At 40.8% G+C, this 13,583-nt stretch overlaps 1 protein-coding gene across 2 annotated transcripts in view; it reads left to right on the top strand.

Moving 5' to 3' along the window:
• RpL6 (ribosomal protein L6) overlaps nt 1-13,583 on the top strand; it is a 45,593-nt gene that overhangs the window by 8,069 nt on the left and 23,941 nt on the right. For both annotated transcript variants that reach the window (XM_067158706.2, XM_067158705.2), the window contains exon 4: nt 9,430-9,590. In XM_067158706.2, the coding sequence (XP_067014807.2) occupies nt 9,430-9,590 (161 nt within the window). The remainder of the gene's footprint in view (nt 1-9,429; nt 9,591-13,583) is intronic.

Raw genomic sequence — 13,583 nt, 5'->3', positions numbered from 1 at the left:
TGTTGGTTAGGAGGTTTTTAGTTTGAGAACTACAGTAGAAGTCCGCTATAGTAAGTACGGCATATAACGAGAACCCGTTATAACAGTAATTTTTTCTGTCCCTTCAAAATTCCTATATTAAACAGTGTATTATCCTTCGGTTACAGCAAAAGCCATATCAGACGCATCCGTTGCGAGTGCTTAGGCGTGCACAATTTTTTCCGTTGCCGGTATTTATGCACCCCAGCGATTAGGTTGCATGCAATATATTACCTTCAGTATCGTTCTGTCGCTATTTCCACTAGAGTTCTCTCGTCAAGATTCAAAGGTGATGTTGGAGTCGGTTAGTACTGCTGTTCCGTAACGAAAATTCGAAATGAAAGAGGACAAATTTCGTAATAAGTGCGTAAATGTGCCCGATATCAGTTAACTCGTTATAAATAAAGGCCGTCTAAACGATCGCTTAATTTTAATGCAAAATAATGCAACTTCTCTACTGGCGTATGAAGCTTGTTTTCATCATGCGTATAGTATGGCTAAGTTAGGATAGGTGATGCTGTTTGTATAAGAAAACTGGAATGTTTGCCACAAAATGCGATCGATCATCTTCGGTACGGTATGGTATAGTTTCTTCAATACCGGGCGAGTTGGCCGTGCGCGTAGAGGCGCGCGGCTGTGAGCTTGCATCCGGGAGATAGTAGGTTCGAATCCCACTATCGGCAGCCCTGAAAATGGTTTTCCGTGGTTTTCCTATTTTCACCAGGCAAATGCTGGGGCTGTACCTTAATTAAGGCCACGGCCGCTTCCTTCCAACTCCTAGGCCTTTCCTATCCCATCGTCGCCATAAGACCTATCTGTGTCGGTGCGACATAAAGCCCCTAGCAAAAAAAAGTTTCCTCAATATGTGCATTTGCGAACTCTCTCGTAGACATTCAGAGGCGATGTTGGAGTCGATTAATAATAAACGTCGACTGCTGTTCTCTAAAAAAAAATTCGAAATTAAAGAGGATAATACATTTTTGTAATAAATGTGTGAATAAAGTGGCCAATAGCAGTTGTGAACTTGTTAAAAATAAAAGCCGTCTAAACGCTCGCTTAATTTTAATGCAATTAAATAAAATCGTGATAACTTAAGATATGGCAGAGTACATCACTGATTTCAGAAGATAGTTCATATTTTCTCACGTCTAGTTAAATTTCGGAAAGGCTATTCACATCGAAATTTTTAGCGAAGAAGTTATCATTTCCCTACATGCGTTTCAAATATGTTTTCATCATACATATACAGTAAGGTTAGATGACGCCGTTTAAAGAAGAAAACTGAAATGTTTGCCACAGGAGCCTCTGGAGTGGTACTGTATTTCTCCGAATCCAAGAAGACTTTTTTTCTCAGAATGTCGTACGAAAAATCAAGGGTTTGCCTTGCATTCGCGGCCTAACAGTAACTCCTCTTTAATATACATCGCTAGCCACGACAACCGGTTGTGCAGTGCCTGTATGTAACGTCACTGGATCTTGGAAAATAGTGAAGAGAGAATGACATTCTATTAGCATCTACAAAAACATTTCTCATGTGCAGAATGGCATCAAAACATGCGAGCCTTTGAATTCTTAGAAAGGGCGCGGCTACTTAATAGCAGTTATAACGTGTCTGCTGTACCTTACGCTTACAAGGGAACATACACAAAGGTGAAGTCGCCGATCGCGATGAAACTTAGCAAACACATTGAGGTACATGTAAAAACAAAGCCAGCATCAATTTTAGGCGCCAACATTCATTAGCGCGTTAACTAAGGGACCTAAAAGTTGCGACATTTCAAGTTCCGCGCGATCAGCGATGAATACCTGCTGGCCAATGCTAAGCCGGCACACACACTTCCCGTCTGGAGACACACCCTCTGCACCGCCTTTTACCCTCCAAGCGGTTCTCCCCGGCACGTTCCCCTCCCTTCTCCTCGCGCTGGCCGGCTGCTTGGCTGTGGAACGAGACCGGCGCTATATTTTGCTTCTTTACGTACTATAATTATTGAAATCCTTTAAATCACGTTCCGTTTCACACATAATGATAATAAATAACCTAAACGTATTTACTAATATTTTATGCAAATGTTATATTTTCATTCCTGCTAATTCCGGTGAGTTGCCAATTCGTGGGTACAACCCCGAGTTAAGCACCATCGGGCGTGGACAAACGTGGTATAAGGTACCGCGTCCGACCTAGGCTTAAATTATTATTTACGTCTGAAACACCTTGAAGCTGTCGGTAGTGTCATTTAGAGTGGACATACATATGAAATTTATTAAAATAAATCACCCACCTTGAAACAACATTACATATCCTTTTATTTAAAGAAATTACGTGCCCGGGTAGAGGATCGCAATGAATGTAATGAGATGTTTTACCTCGGCATATCAAAATATGGTTACAGGTCCAGACCTTCTTTTCATGTCCACTCCCCTACCCCCATTTTGTGTACGCTATCAGTTGTGTCATAACGAAACAAAATCGCGAACAACAGCAATTATAAACTCCGAGTTAGAAACTGCTGGTATTTCCCGTATTACGTACTCTGGTATAAGGAATCTAGATAGAATGTTTTTATTTGTGCTTGTGTTGAACGATGTATTTATGTTTTGCAGTGGAAGGCACAACACATTTCAATTGCAGCCATGGTTGTCGAACATAAATCAATTAAATACATAGACAACTTTGATATGAGTATGACATGGAATGATTGACGTAATAAGCCACGTCTTTAAAAAGAACTAAAGATGTGCATTTATATATGACCGAGCTCGATAGCTGCAGTCGCCTAAGTGCGGTCAGTATCCAGTAATCGGGAGATAGTGGGTTCGAGCCCCACTGTCGGCAGCCCTGAAGATGGTTTTCCGTGGTTTCCCATTTTCACACCAGGCAAATGCCGGGGCTGTACCTTAATGAAGGCCACGGCCGCTTCCTTCCAATTCCTAGGCCTTTCCTATCCCATCGTCGCCATAAGACATATCTGTGTCGGTGCGACGTAAAGCAAAATAGCATTTATATATGCAGTAGATATACCATAATCACAGGCAGAGCTGTAGTCCTACTTACTCGTACTTTTGCGCTATAGCTGACAGAGGTCTATGTATTCAACAAGTAGGCATATTAAAGTATCACACTACAGTCTTCTGGGTAAAATGGCAGTTACATACGTAAAAGTGTACATGGCTATTGTACGAACTGGTACAACAACAAAAAATTACAAGGCACCACAATAAATGACTCCATATACATTACATCGGGCAAACTCCTCGTCAATAATAGTAAGCAAAAACAATTTATGGTCTATTCGACACATTACAAAATAGTGAAAAGACGACTGAAACAAAACACAATTAACAACAGGCACCATACTTTTCTCAAGGGACGTATGCTTTACAATAGTGGTGTTCCTCGTAGAAGTGTGCGACGCACAAGTCCTTTGTACACCACGCACATTTGACAAAACCAGTATTCGGGCACAAAGAACATACCAAGCCAACACTGTCAAAGGAATACACTACCGGGTGTTCGAATTGTCCAGGATGATCATCAAGGTACCCACTGCAGTACCACGAGTACTTCCACATGTTTATGAATCGAGGAGATGTCAGCTGGAAATGTAACAGTGATTGCAACTTTAAGATGCTGTTACGGTGATGCAGCACGATGCCGGTATTCATAAGTCGCAGCCCGGAATACATTCGTCTGGTGTATGTTTTCCAAATCCGAAACCCATACACGTCAAATGGCTGACAAACGGCTGTAGCGCCGGCTGGAATCTTCATAACTTCAACTTCCGTGCCATGAACAAGCGCATTGTGGCCAGAGAAAGAATCTAACAATAAAATATTTTGTCCATCGGGTAAACTTGGTTTCAAGATGTCATTATACCAGCTCTGAATTTCTGCTTTGCCCATCTTTCCAGACGTGGTGCACACGACATGAATATTTTCGTGTGAAAATATTCGTTTCTTAACAAGGGAACCAAAAACGACATTTCTTTCCTTTAAAACGATTAGCAACGGGGAGAGTAGCTCACCTTCTGCTGACATGGTAGGCATAATCGTGTAGCTGTGCGTAGTAGAGGGAATTGTTTGGACCACCGTGCTAATCGACTTTTCTCCTCGGCGCGCTAATGTTCTGCCGGTGTACATTTCCAAATTAAAGCCGCTTTGGTCGCTGTTAAAAACATGTGATGGGCTGTATAACTGTATTTTTTCTTTTACGTTTTCCACAAACATTTGGGCTTCCGCCATAACGTCACTTTCCTTATCAAGTTTTCTCGTTGTTGTCACGACAGTAATTTTTCGGGATGTGATCCCAAATTTCTTTTTGAAGTCGTACACCCAGCGTGAGGACGCTTTAAAGTCATGGAGCCCGCGAGAGCGGGCACTTTGCATTGCCCAGTGTTTGATTGTGGCGTCATGGATGGTAGACGTACGGTACTCCGCGTCAAAGTTTTTCTTGCAATCCATCGCAATAAGACCAAATTTGTCTCGGAGAGAGCCTCCTTCATCCACAACTTTTTTCCAGGCGGAGAGCTGTGACACACTATGTAAACGACGGAAGTGCTTTTGCACAGTTGTAAATTTAAGATTTTTCCGTTTTCCACTCCTCCAGAAGTTGATTGCTCTTGTTTTATACTGTAAGTCTACGGTGTCCGCCGAACTGGCACTGTCTTGGCTTCGTCCCGGTTCTGGCTCGCTATGTTCAATATCCTTTTCGGTTTCCTCCGACTGATCAGACTTGTACGTCAAACTTGTAACGTCCTCCAAATAGAGACTGTCACCTTCAAGACAGCAACTTATAAGCTCTGAAAAAAAATTAAACAAATAACTAAAATACATGTTGTTATGTGAAAAATGAAATGTCGTATGGCTTTTAGTGCCGGGATATCCCAGGACGGGTTCGGCTCGCCAAGTGCAGGTCTTTCTATTTGACACCCGTAGGCGACCTGCGCGTCGTGATGAGGATGAAATGATGATGAAGACAACACATACACCCAGCCCCCGTGCCGTAGGATTCAACCAATTAAGGTTACAATCCCCGACCCGGCCGGGAATCGAACCCGGGACCCTGTGAACCGAAGGCCAGTACGCTCACCGTTCAGCCAGCGAGTCGGACAGAGTTATCGGTATCAACATATCATAAACCTACAATTTCACATGCAGCGCAAAAGACCACGCTTCAAGCTACGTTATTACGGCCTATGTCCGCAGTGTGACATCTCCCCGCGTCAAAACCTATTTGACAATAGTTGACTGCTTAACACTCACCCTCAATCGCGTCATAAAGCTGCAGCTCCCGAAAGTTCAGCGGACCGTCTTCACCGTGACTTCCGTGCTTTGCTTGAAGATGAAAAATAATTTTTGACACGCTCAGTGACATTGCCCTTAAGGACTCGTCGCAAACGTTTTCATAAATATTTCATAAAATGTACACTGCCCATACAATGTGGAAATTCCAAGGGAGAGCTATGAGGACGGCTGATAGCGTACGCAGTGTAGCACAGGTTCTGTTCGACAGCTAAGCAGTCGGCAGCGCGGGGAGAGGGAAACGAGTGGTGCTGAACCAGGCCGTGCGGTGGGGAGGAGGAGCAGAGGTGTGGCACAAAGCAGTGTTCCGGCTAAGCATTGGTCAGGAGGAATTCATCGCTGTTCGCGCGGAACTTGAAATGTCGCAACTTTTAGGCCCCTTAGTTAACGCGTTAATGAATGTTGGCGCCTAAAATTGATGCTGGCTTTGTTTTTACATGTACCTCAATGTGTTTGCTAAGTTTCATCGCGATCGGCGACTTCACCTTTGTGTATGTTCCCTTGTTAGTAAAATTAAGTTTTCGTGATGGATAGTCATATTGTAAAGATACGTGGAACAGGTATTGCCGGCAAATTATCAACGGGTTCTCGTCGATATGATGCCAATTTGCATTTAACGGTTATTAAACACTCGGAAAAAGTCTACAAAAAGTGACCCCACACAACGTTTCAATAAACATGAAATATTAGAAAATGATATGCCGCCTACAGCCACAAATTATCACCATCAACAAATGGTTAAATTACTTTAGTACCTCTGATGAGGCTTCTGTGCCAAATATTTCATTATTCTTGTACAAAACAGCTTAAGCATGCATGTGTTATGAAAATATATTTTGACCGGGTGAGTTGGCCATGCGGTTAGGGATGTGCCGCTATGAGCTTGCATCCAGGAGATAGTGGATTCAAATCCCACTGTGGGCAGCCCTGAAGACTGTTTTCCGTGGTTTCCCATTTTCACACCAGGCAAATGCTTGGGCTGTACCTTACAAGTGGGCCGGCGTAAGGTTGCACATGATAGCTGCGCAAAATGTTGGTCACACTGCAGTGGCACACAAAGCGATGTTGCTGCCATAACAGCTGATTACACAACAAAATTTTAGAAACATACTTTTTTAATGTAATTGCGATGATACACTACACAAATGAAATTGGGCTATAACAATCGCACTTTCAACACATCGGTTAACTTTACAGTAAAATATTTCACACAAAATGATGCGAGATAAATCTAATACGAAGTTATTATTGCGATGTTAGAAAATACAGAAGAAATTGTCAGGCAAGAATCTCGCTTTAAATACACCACTAAATGTTACAGTAACATACACCGGTGCTAACACAAAAGATTTTGAGTAAAATCTATTCAATTCACGAAAATTCAGAAACATTTTTGTTTTCTTATTCACATTGGTAGAGGCTCTATACCCTCTAGATCACTGCCATAACTACAATCACCTTCGTTGTGCTCGTCGTCGTCCAGGCAGATCATCATCTCCTGACAGTCACTGATGATGCCATCTATTGCCATTGCCTAGTTAATTAATGTTGCGACATGGCTAACTTTCTTCCTCCACGAAGCTGCATTCACTAGAGCAATACCCTCTCGGAACAGTCTTTCCACTTCAGTAATTGTGAAGGATTTGTGCATACGTAATGTTTCACTTCACTCCATAGCAACTCAATAGGGTTGAAATTACAGTGGTACGGCGGCAACCTAACAACCTCGTCTCCTTGTTCCTTCGCTACCTCATTGACTACGTACGTTGGTGAAACCGGTGTGTTTTGATTCACCAGTGCATATAAGGCTAATTTAGTCATACCCATACGTGCTGGGATATTTCTTGCCTGCAGCCATTCCACTAACAGTTCTTTACGGGCACTCGAAGTAGCTGTCTTGTCCATTATTACGGAGTGGTAAGGTGCATTGTCCATCACAATGACAGAAGGGCTTTTGAGCTGTTGCAGGAGCTTCTTCAACCAGTCTAAAAAGCAAACATGGCCCATATGTTTCTGATAATCACCAGGTTTTTTCGATCGGAACATTAGAAAACCACCTTCCACAAACCACTGTATGAACTTGTGTGCACTATTTTTAATCTGGCGCCCTTCACATTTGGTTGCTTACCGGAGCTTTTAGGACTGTCATCAGTCCAAGATTTAGCAATGCACTCCCCAGAATTCATCCATGTCTCATCAAACCATATTACCTCATGGAGATCCTTGCAGGGAATTTTATCTAGGAAAATACTCCTAGCAGTCATGTGCGGCTTTTCAAGCAGCAGTTTTCTTCCGTTCAGTTTTTTACTTCTGAAACTTAAGGCTCGCAGTGCTGATTTAAAGGAAGTTCTGCCCCCTCCCTCCCCCCCGCGAGGAAAGCTTTTTCTGTTAAGGGAGACTAGTAATTTTGCCACGATAGGGTATTCTTTCCTGCTGTAATAATTGTACACGTGTCTCCGTATTGCATCAGCCTGGAAAGAATCAGTTCCTGTTACAGGAGATGGCTTAAATTGTATTTCCTGGAGTACTAAGAAACAAGTCCCCACTATCAGTCCCGTTTTGGCTACTGCTAGGTTCCCCAGTCCTTTTCTTCTTCACTTCCTGGTGAACACCTTTCGCTGCCCTAATGTTTGACTTGTACGTTCCACAACTTGATCTGCAGGAGCAGAGGTACAACCATGCAAGTGTCTGAATTCCCTCTCCCTCTTGTAAAACTCTCAAGTTCTCCGCAGTAATTCACATGCCTGGCTATTCAGGGGCACTCCTCGGCGCAAAGGACTATCACTTCGCGATTCATCAAGTTGTTTCCATGACATCGCACTGCACTAGTTATGAAAAAGTTCTCACAAACAACTTTTATCAACGCGCGAATCACACCTGGCCACGTGCTAGCGACGACAGACAAGCGGCAACACTTCAATACAGAAGTCAAAGTAAATAGATGGCACCACTATACCAGCCATATTGCCAACAACAACCAAATGAAAATAGTTCATCTCTATTTTGCAGCTCGCTTAAACATTACCTTTTTTTTCTAATGTTTTTTGAAAGTAAATGAAAGGTTATACGCACTATACGAAATTTAATATTAACTAATATGTATAAAATGCATAAGTGTATCTGACATAAAATGTAGGGATTGGTTGTTCTGATTGACAGGTAATGTTCAGTTATTTTTTGTAGTAGTGCCAACCTGAACTATAACTGTCAAATGCAACCTTGTACCGGCCCACCTATAACTAAGCCCATGGCTGCATCCTTCCCACTCCTAGGCCTTTCCTATCCCATCGTCACCATAAGACCCATCTGAGTCAGCTCGACAAAGTAAAATTGTAAATTAAAATATGGGCCCCAGTAGAATAGTGAATACCTTTTCACTATAAATTTTCGTGGGAACAGTCTTCTGAAATCGGTGGTGCTGTATCATTTAATTTCTGTATCTAGTATTAAAGAGCATTGTTTACTTCATGGTATACGTGCCCTTATTGTTCTCCCCTTCCTTTTTGAACTTGAATTTTTGTTTTTACCAGTCGGAGTTGCACGTCTGATTATTGTTAATCGAATTCAACAGCAGCCTTGAATGTTGGAGAGAAAGCTTGCTATTGTGCATATCGAGAAATCGATGCGGAGGACGATGGGTTCATATTCAATGCTGCCGTGTATAACTGTATAACGAGGTTCTCACTATGTGCCATATTTCCTATTTTTTACAATAATATAAATATCCTCTCATTCAGCACTTTCTTCATCTGCTGAGATCAAATTTTAATCTACCCAGATATGGGTTATTTTAGATTCAAACATTATAAAATATTACTGTGTTTACAGAGTACATTACTAAAACTTCATACCTTATGTATGTTAGGGATGCTCTACTGATCTTGACACAAATAATGCCTGTGCCTCTGGTTTTTTCTGCCAAATTTTGAAAAATATGTGCAGGGATTATTTGCAAATGTGCAGCATTTTGAGTACAATGCAGTCCTGAAATGTATGTGCTGAGAATAATTAGATTTGGGTTTCGTATTTATTGTTTTATATTAAGTCTTTATATTTTTTGCAACTTCTTTTTGAATTTTAACGATGACTACAGGTAATTTTCTTTGCTTCTAGCATTAAGAAACATCGCAGTAAGAAGCTGTTCTCTCAGCACACACGTTACACCCGCAAGTCTCTCACCCCTGGTACTATCTGCATCCTGCTGGCTGGTCCACACAAGGGGAAGAGAGTTGTGTTGCTGAATGTTCTGAGAAGTGGCCTACTGCTCATCAATGGTGAGTTACTTAACCCTTACCCCTCGAATTAAAGTTCTCTGTGTTGCCTCTACTACTCGTATTTTAAATGTACATTTTTATCTTATATGACCTGTATTAATCTTTCACGATTTTGGAGATAGCACTTGATTTTGAATGATGTAGTTAGGCTATACACGTTTACAGCAAGCTATACTGGAGCAAATAAAAGCAATATGTGGAATTTAAGACGAATTATTTTACATTTTTATTATAATTATTGTTACCGTTATCGCATACCGATTGGTTTCGTGAATAATTTAGTGTACAAATTATCGCTAAAAATCAATTGAAAAACTCTATTCAGTCTCTGTTTTCATACCTCGCGGTAGTTTGTAGGCTGAAACCACTGTAAACGGCAATTTCTTGAAATCTGAATCTGTTGATCTATAATTGTGCCAGCCGTCAGCATCAGGTACATGTTGGGTTACGGTACACAAACCGACCATCGTCAGTTCACTTTTAGGCATCGTGAAATGCTATTAGATATATTCATTAGGAGCAGAGGTGCGAAAATACTGAGGTTCTGTGTGTTGCCTGACATATACAACATATATATGACTAGAAGAGCACATGGCGGCCATGTTTGTTTACTATCGCTCGAGATTTCGTGTGCATGAGTGGACAGCAGACGGCTACACTGCCATCTAAATAATGGATTTTTGACTGACTGTCTAATAGTATCTGAATTCTACAAAGTTCTACGTGGAACCAAAAGATGGCAGTATAGTATATCATCGTGTATTTTGTCGGCTAAGAGACGGCAGACGAGCGGTGGGCGATAATCTCCCCCGACATGCGACCGGAACGGGAATATCGTAATGTCGGGCCTCACCCGACAGACGAGTGGTAAAGGTTAAACTCTTCTTTGCATAGATGTGTGATTATATAATATAGAGAGCTTACAACAGAATACACCACAAAAAATTGAATACAAAACTCAAGAATAGAAACCTCCGCTTTACACTTACACAAAACAAACCAACAACATGCATATTTTCAACTGAGGAAAGGGCACGAAGATCCGAACATCTGAAGTAGTACTGGGAGGACCGCAAAGCCTGAACAATCCCTTCAAAGATACCTAAACGATGGACTGACTAAAGTGATCCTATGTGGTTGTAAAAGAAGAGAGCTGTTAATATCAGGTTTGGTGCTATACTCCCATGGCCATGTCAAACGATTGGACGATGGAAGGACAGTAAGACAATGGCTACACACAGTCGTGGCCGGTAAACGACCGGTAGGAAGACCAAGGAAGAGATGGCTGGACCAAGTGAAAGAGGACATAGGAACAAGAGGAGTCAGCTGGGATGTCGTCTTGAGAGAAGAGTGGTACATGGACAGACAGAAGTGGAGAGTGCGCGTAAACCACACCCGGGCAACTGGAGTGGGAAACTGATGATGATGATGATGGCTCCCAAGAAAATGTTAAAGTTCTAACACAGGAATGCAAATAAGCACAGAATGTGTAGAGGCTTACCAGAAAATCTGCAGCTGTACTTTTCTGACCTGATTCACTGCTTGGAAGTGATTTCTTGATAAACAAGCTTTTAATGGGTTCTGTTGGCTCAAAGGCGGAGACAGATGGTTCATTCATACTAACGGTCATTCAGTTATTGCATCATGTAGTACTGTGCTGTGGGTAGATTTTGATTCATATAACTTAAATCTTTAGTCTTTTACTTATGGTGTTATTTTCCGTAACGTTTTCCTATAACTTTCCAAATAAAGCTATTGCGTCCATAAAGGGTATGGACTACTTTACCGGCCGTGTTAACAATACTGGTTCTAGGCTGAAGGGCCCTTTTTTTTTACCAAGAAAAGTTTTTTTAAGGTCAGTTTCTAGTCTGGTAAACACGGTATTTACGTGAAAGGATTTTTATTAATCCGAACATTCAAGATGCTCAATTCCCTTTTGTTAAATAACAGTATAACAAAATTTTCGGGGTCCTCAGGAATTAGTTATAGTGAAATTTTGATATACTGAAATAAGTCGGTTCTTAAGAACTCACCCATTGCTAAAACTGTTGAAGAATCTGATTTGAATTTACACCTAAAAACCTTAATACTGTATTTATTACATAAGAGGAAAATTAGGAGATATATATATATGCCTACAAGAAGTAGTGATATGAAGTACGGGTACTTGCAAGAAGTTTTCAGCATCTCAGATTTTGGAAAAGTCTGATTTTCTTCTGAACACTCCCAGATGCAAATATTTAAGGTAGTCAGCAACTACTGCACTTGAATTTAACACCGATTCTGTCACATCAGTTTGTGGCAGAAGAAAAAACTGAAGACTGTGTGGCATGTTTGTTGCCTGCACAAGAGTCAAACTCTGCTGAACACTTTGAGGCAAATCTTCCTCTTCCACCTCATCTCACGGATTCCTACCACTTATAATAACTATTGTTTTAGATATCGGTATGTTCGAATAAAACTTTCCTCTTATTCCAACCGCTTGGTTCTGTTGCAAAATTCAATTTTGTTGAGTACTGCTGTTGAACTAAAGTTAAAATATTTCTTTTTAAAAATCTGTATAAACTTTTGCTGTCTTATAGGTTCGACTATTTCTAAAATTTACTATTGAACTTACGGGTGTGAGTATTTAATGAATTATGAATAGTGTAGTTTAAGTATGTTATATTTATGATACACAGTGAAACCTTGTTAAGATGTTTCTGCAAGGGACAACAAAAAAGAACATGTTACGCGAGAGAAACATACTACTGAGTATAGGTATGAATAAAAACTGTCCAACAGGGATATAAAAACACTAAATATGATTTATGACAACAGGGCATTTTACATCGTGTATCCGAGAGTACAGTGTAAACTATATGTACCCTATCTGACGATGAGAGGAAAGTATTATTAAAAGGTGTGGAAAACATGAGAGAACAAATATGAACACCCCTTCCACTGGCGGTTATAAAATAAGTGCACTCAAAGTTGTGAAAAACAACAAACACAAAACCATGTGCACTGGGGCCAGTGAAGATCTCGAAGTAGTTGAAGCCTTTTATTTCTGAGTAGTGGGTTATTAAACATTATTCTCTGGTCATACTTTGAGAATGGTTTGGAGGTTAGGATCGACCATGTGCTACTGGCAGGAATGACTTTGGCCGCCATTATGAATCGAACAAAATTTCGATAAACTTGAGTGATCAAGTCAACATTCGCGACCTTTCCTTGCTTCAAGATGTGGACACCCAGTCCACTTGCTAACAAAATTTAATTTTATCTTCGTTGGTAATGAATTTCACGACTTTGAAGGGCTGATCCAATATTCCTTCGCTCTTTCTCCTTTCTTCACTTCCCATAGTACAGCAGAAGTCCGTTAATGCGAGAATTCATAACAGCGAAAAATTTACTCGCTATAACGGATTGTCGTTACATCGGATTTTTGTATAAGTCGCCCCATATACATTAAAATCGGTATGAAACAGCAATCGGTTTGTTCAAAACTTGCGTTTCCGCAGATGATATCCACACCACGTCTTACTTGTTTATTATTTTTCGAAATCTGATACTACATTAAAGTGTATGTTTAAATTCATTCTGAAAAAAGATAGTATCATATTTCTCCGAATCCAATATGAACCCCACTATTTCCTTCAACAAATTTAAATCAGGCTTAAAAAGTACTTCGTAAAATCACATGAATGCCTTTGTTGTACAGTAGGCCTACACATTTTTAGACTATTTTTTTACGTCAAACATTAACTTTCGTCATGCAGTTTTGTTTTGTTTTTGTTTTTTTGCGGCTGCAAAATTCTTTATTTTCGCAGGTTTAAGGATCATTAACTTAATTGGCATCATAATACTGAAGAGAACCCGGCTATTCTATGCGTCTCTACAATACGACGATCCACCAAGAAATTATTCTTGCTGTCTATAAAACTGTTACTTTTACTCAGTGTCAGATATAACCGGCTACCACTGCGCGCACGTCTCGCTTGCCGGGTTCAG

Source organism: Anabrus simplex, chromosome X (genome assembly GCF_040414725.1).
Source record: "Anabrus simplex isolate iqAnaSimp1 chromosome X, ASM4041472v1, whole genome shotgun sequence".
NCBI classification, from domain to species: Eukaryota; Metazoa; Arthropoda; class Insecta; order Orthoptera; family Tettigoniidae; genus Anabrus; species Anabrus simplex.
The sequence above is the reverse complement of the archived record's forward strand: the minus strand, read 5'-3'. Positions and strand labels throughout refer to the sequence as shown.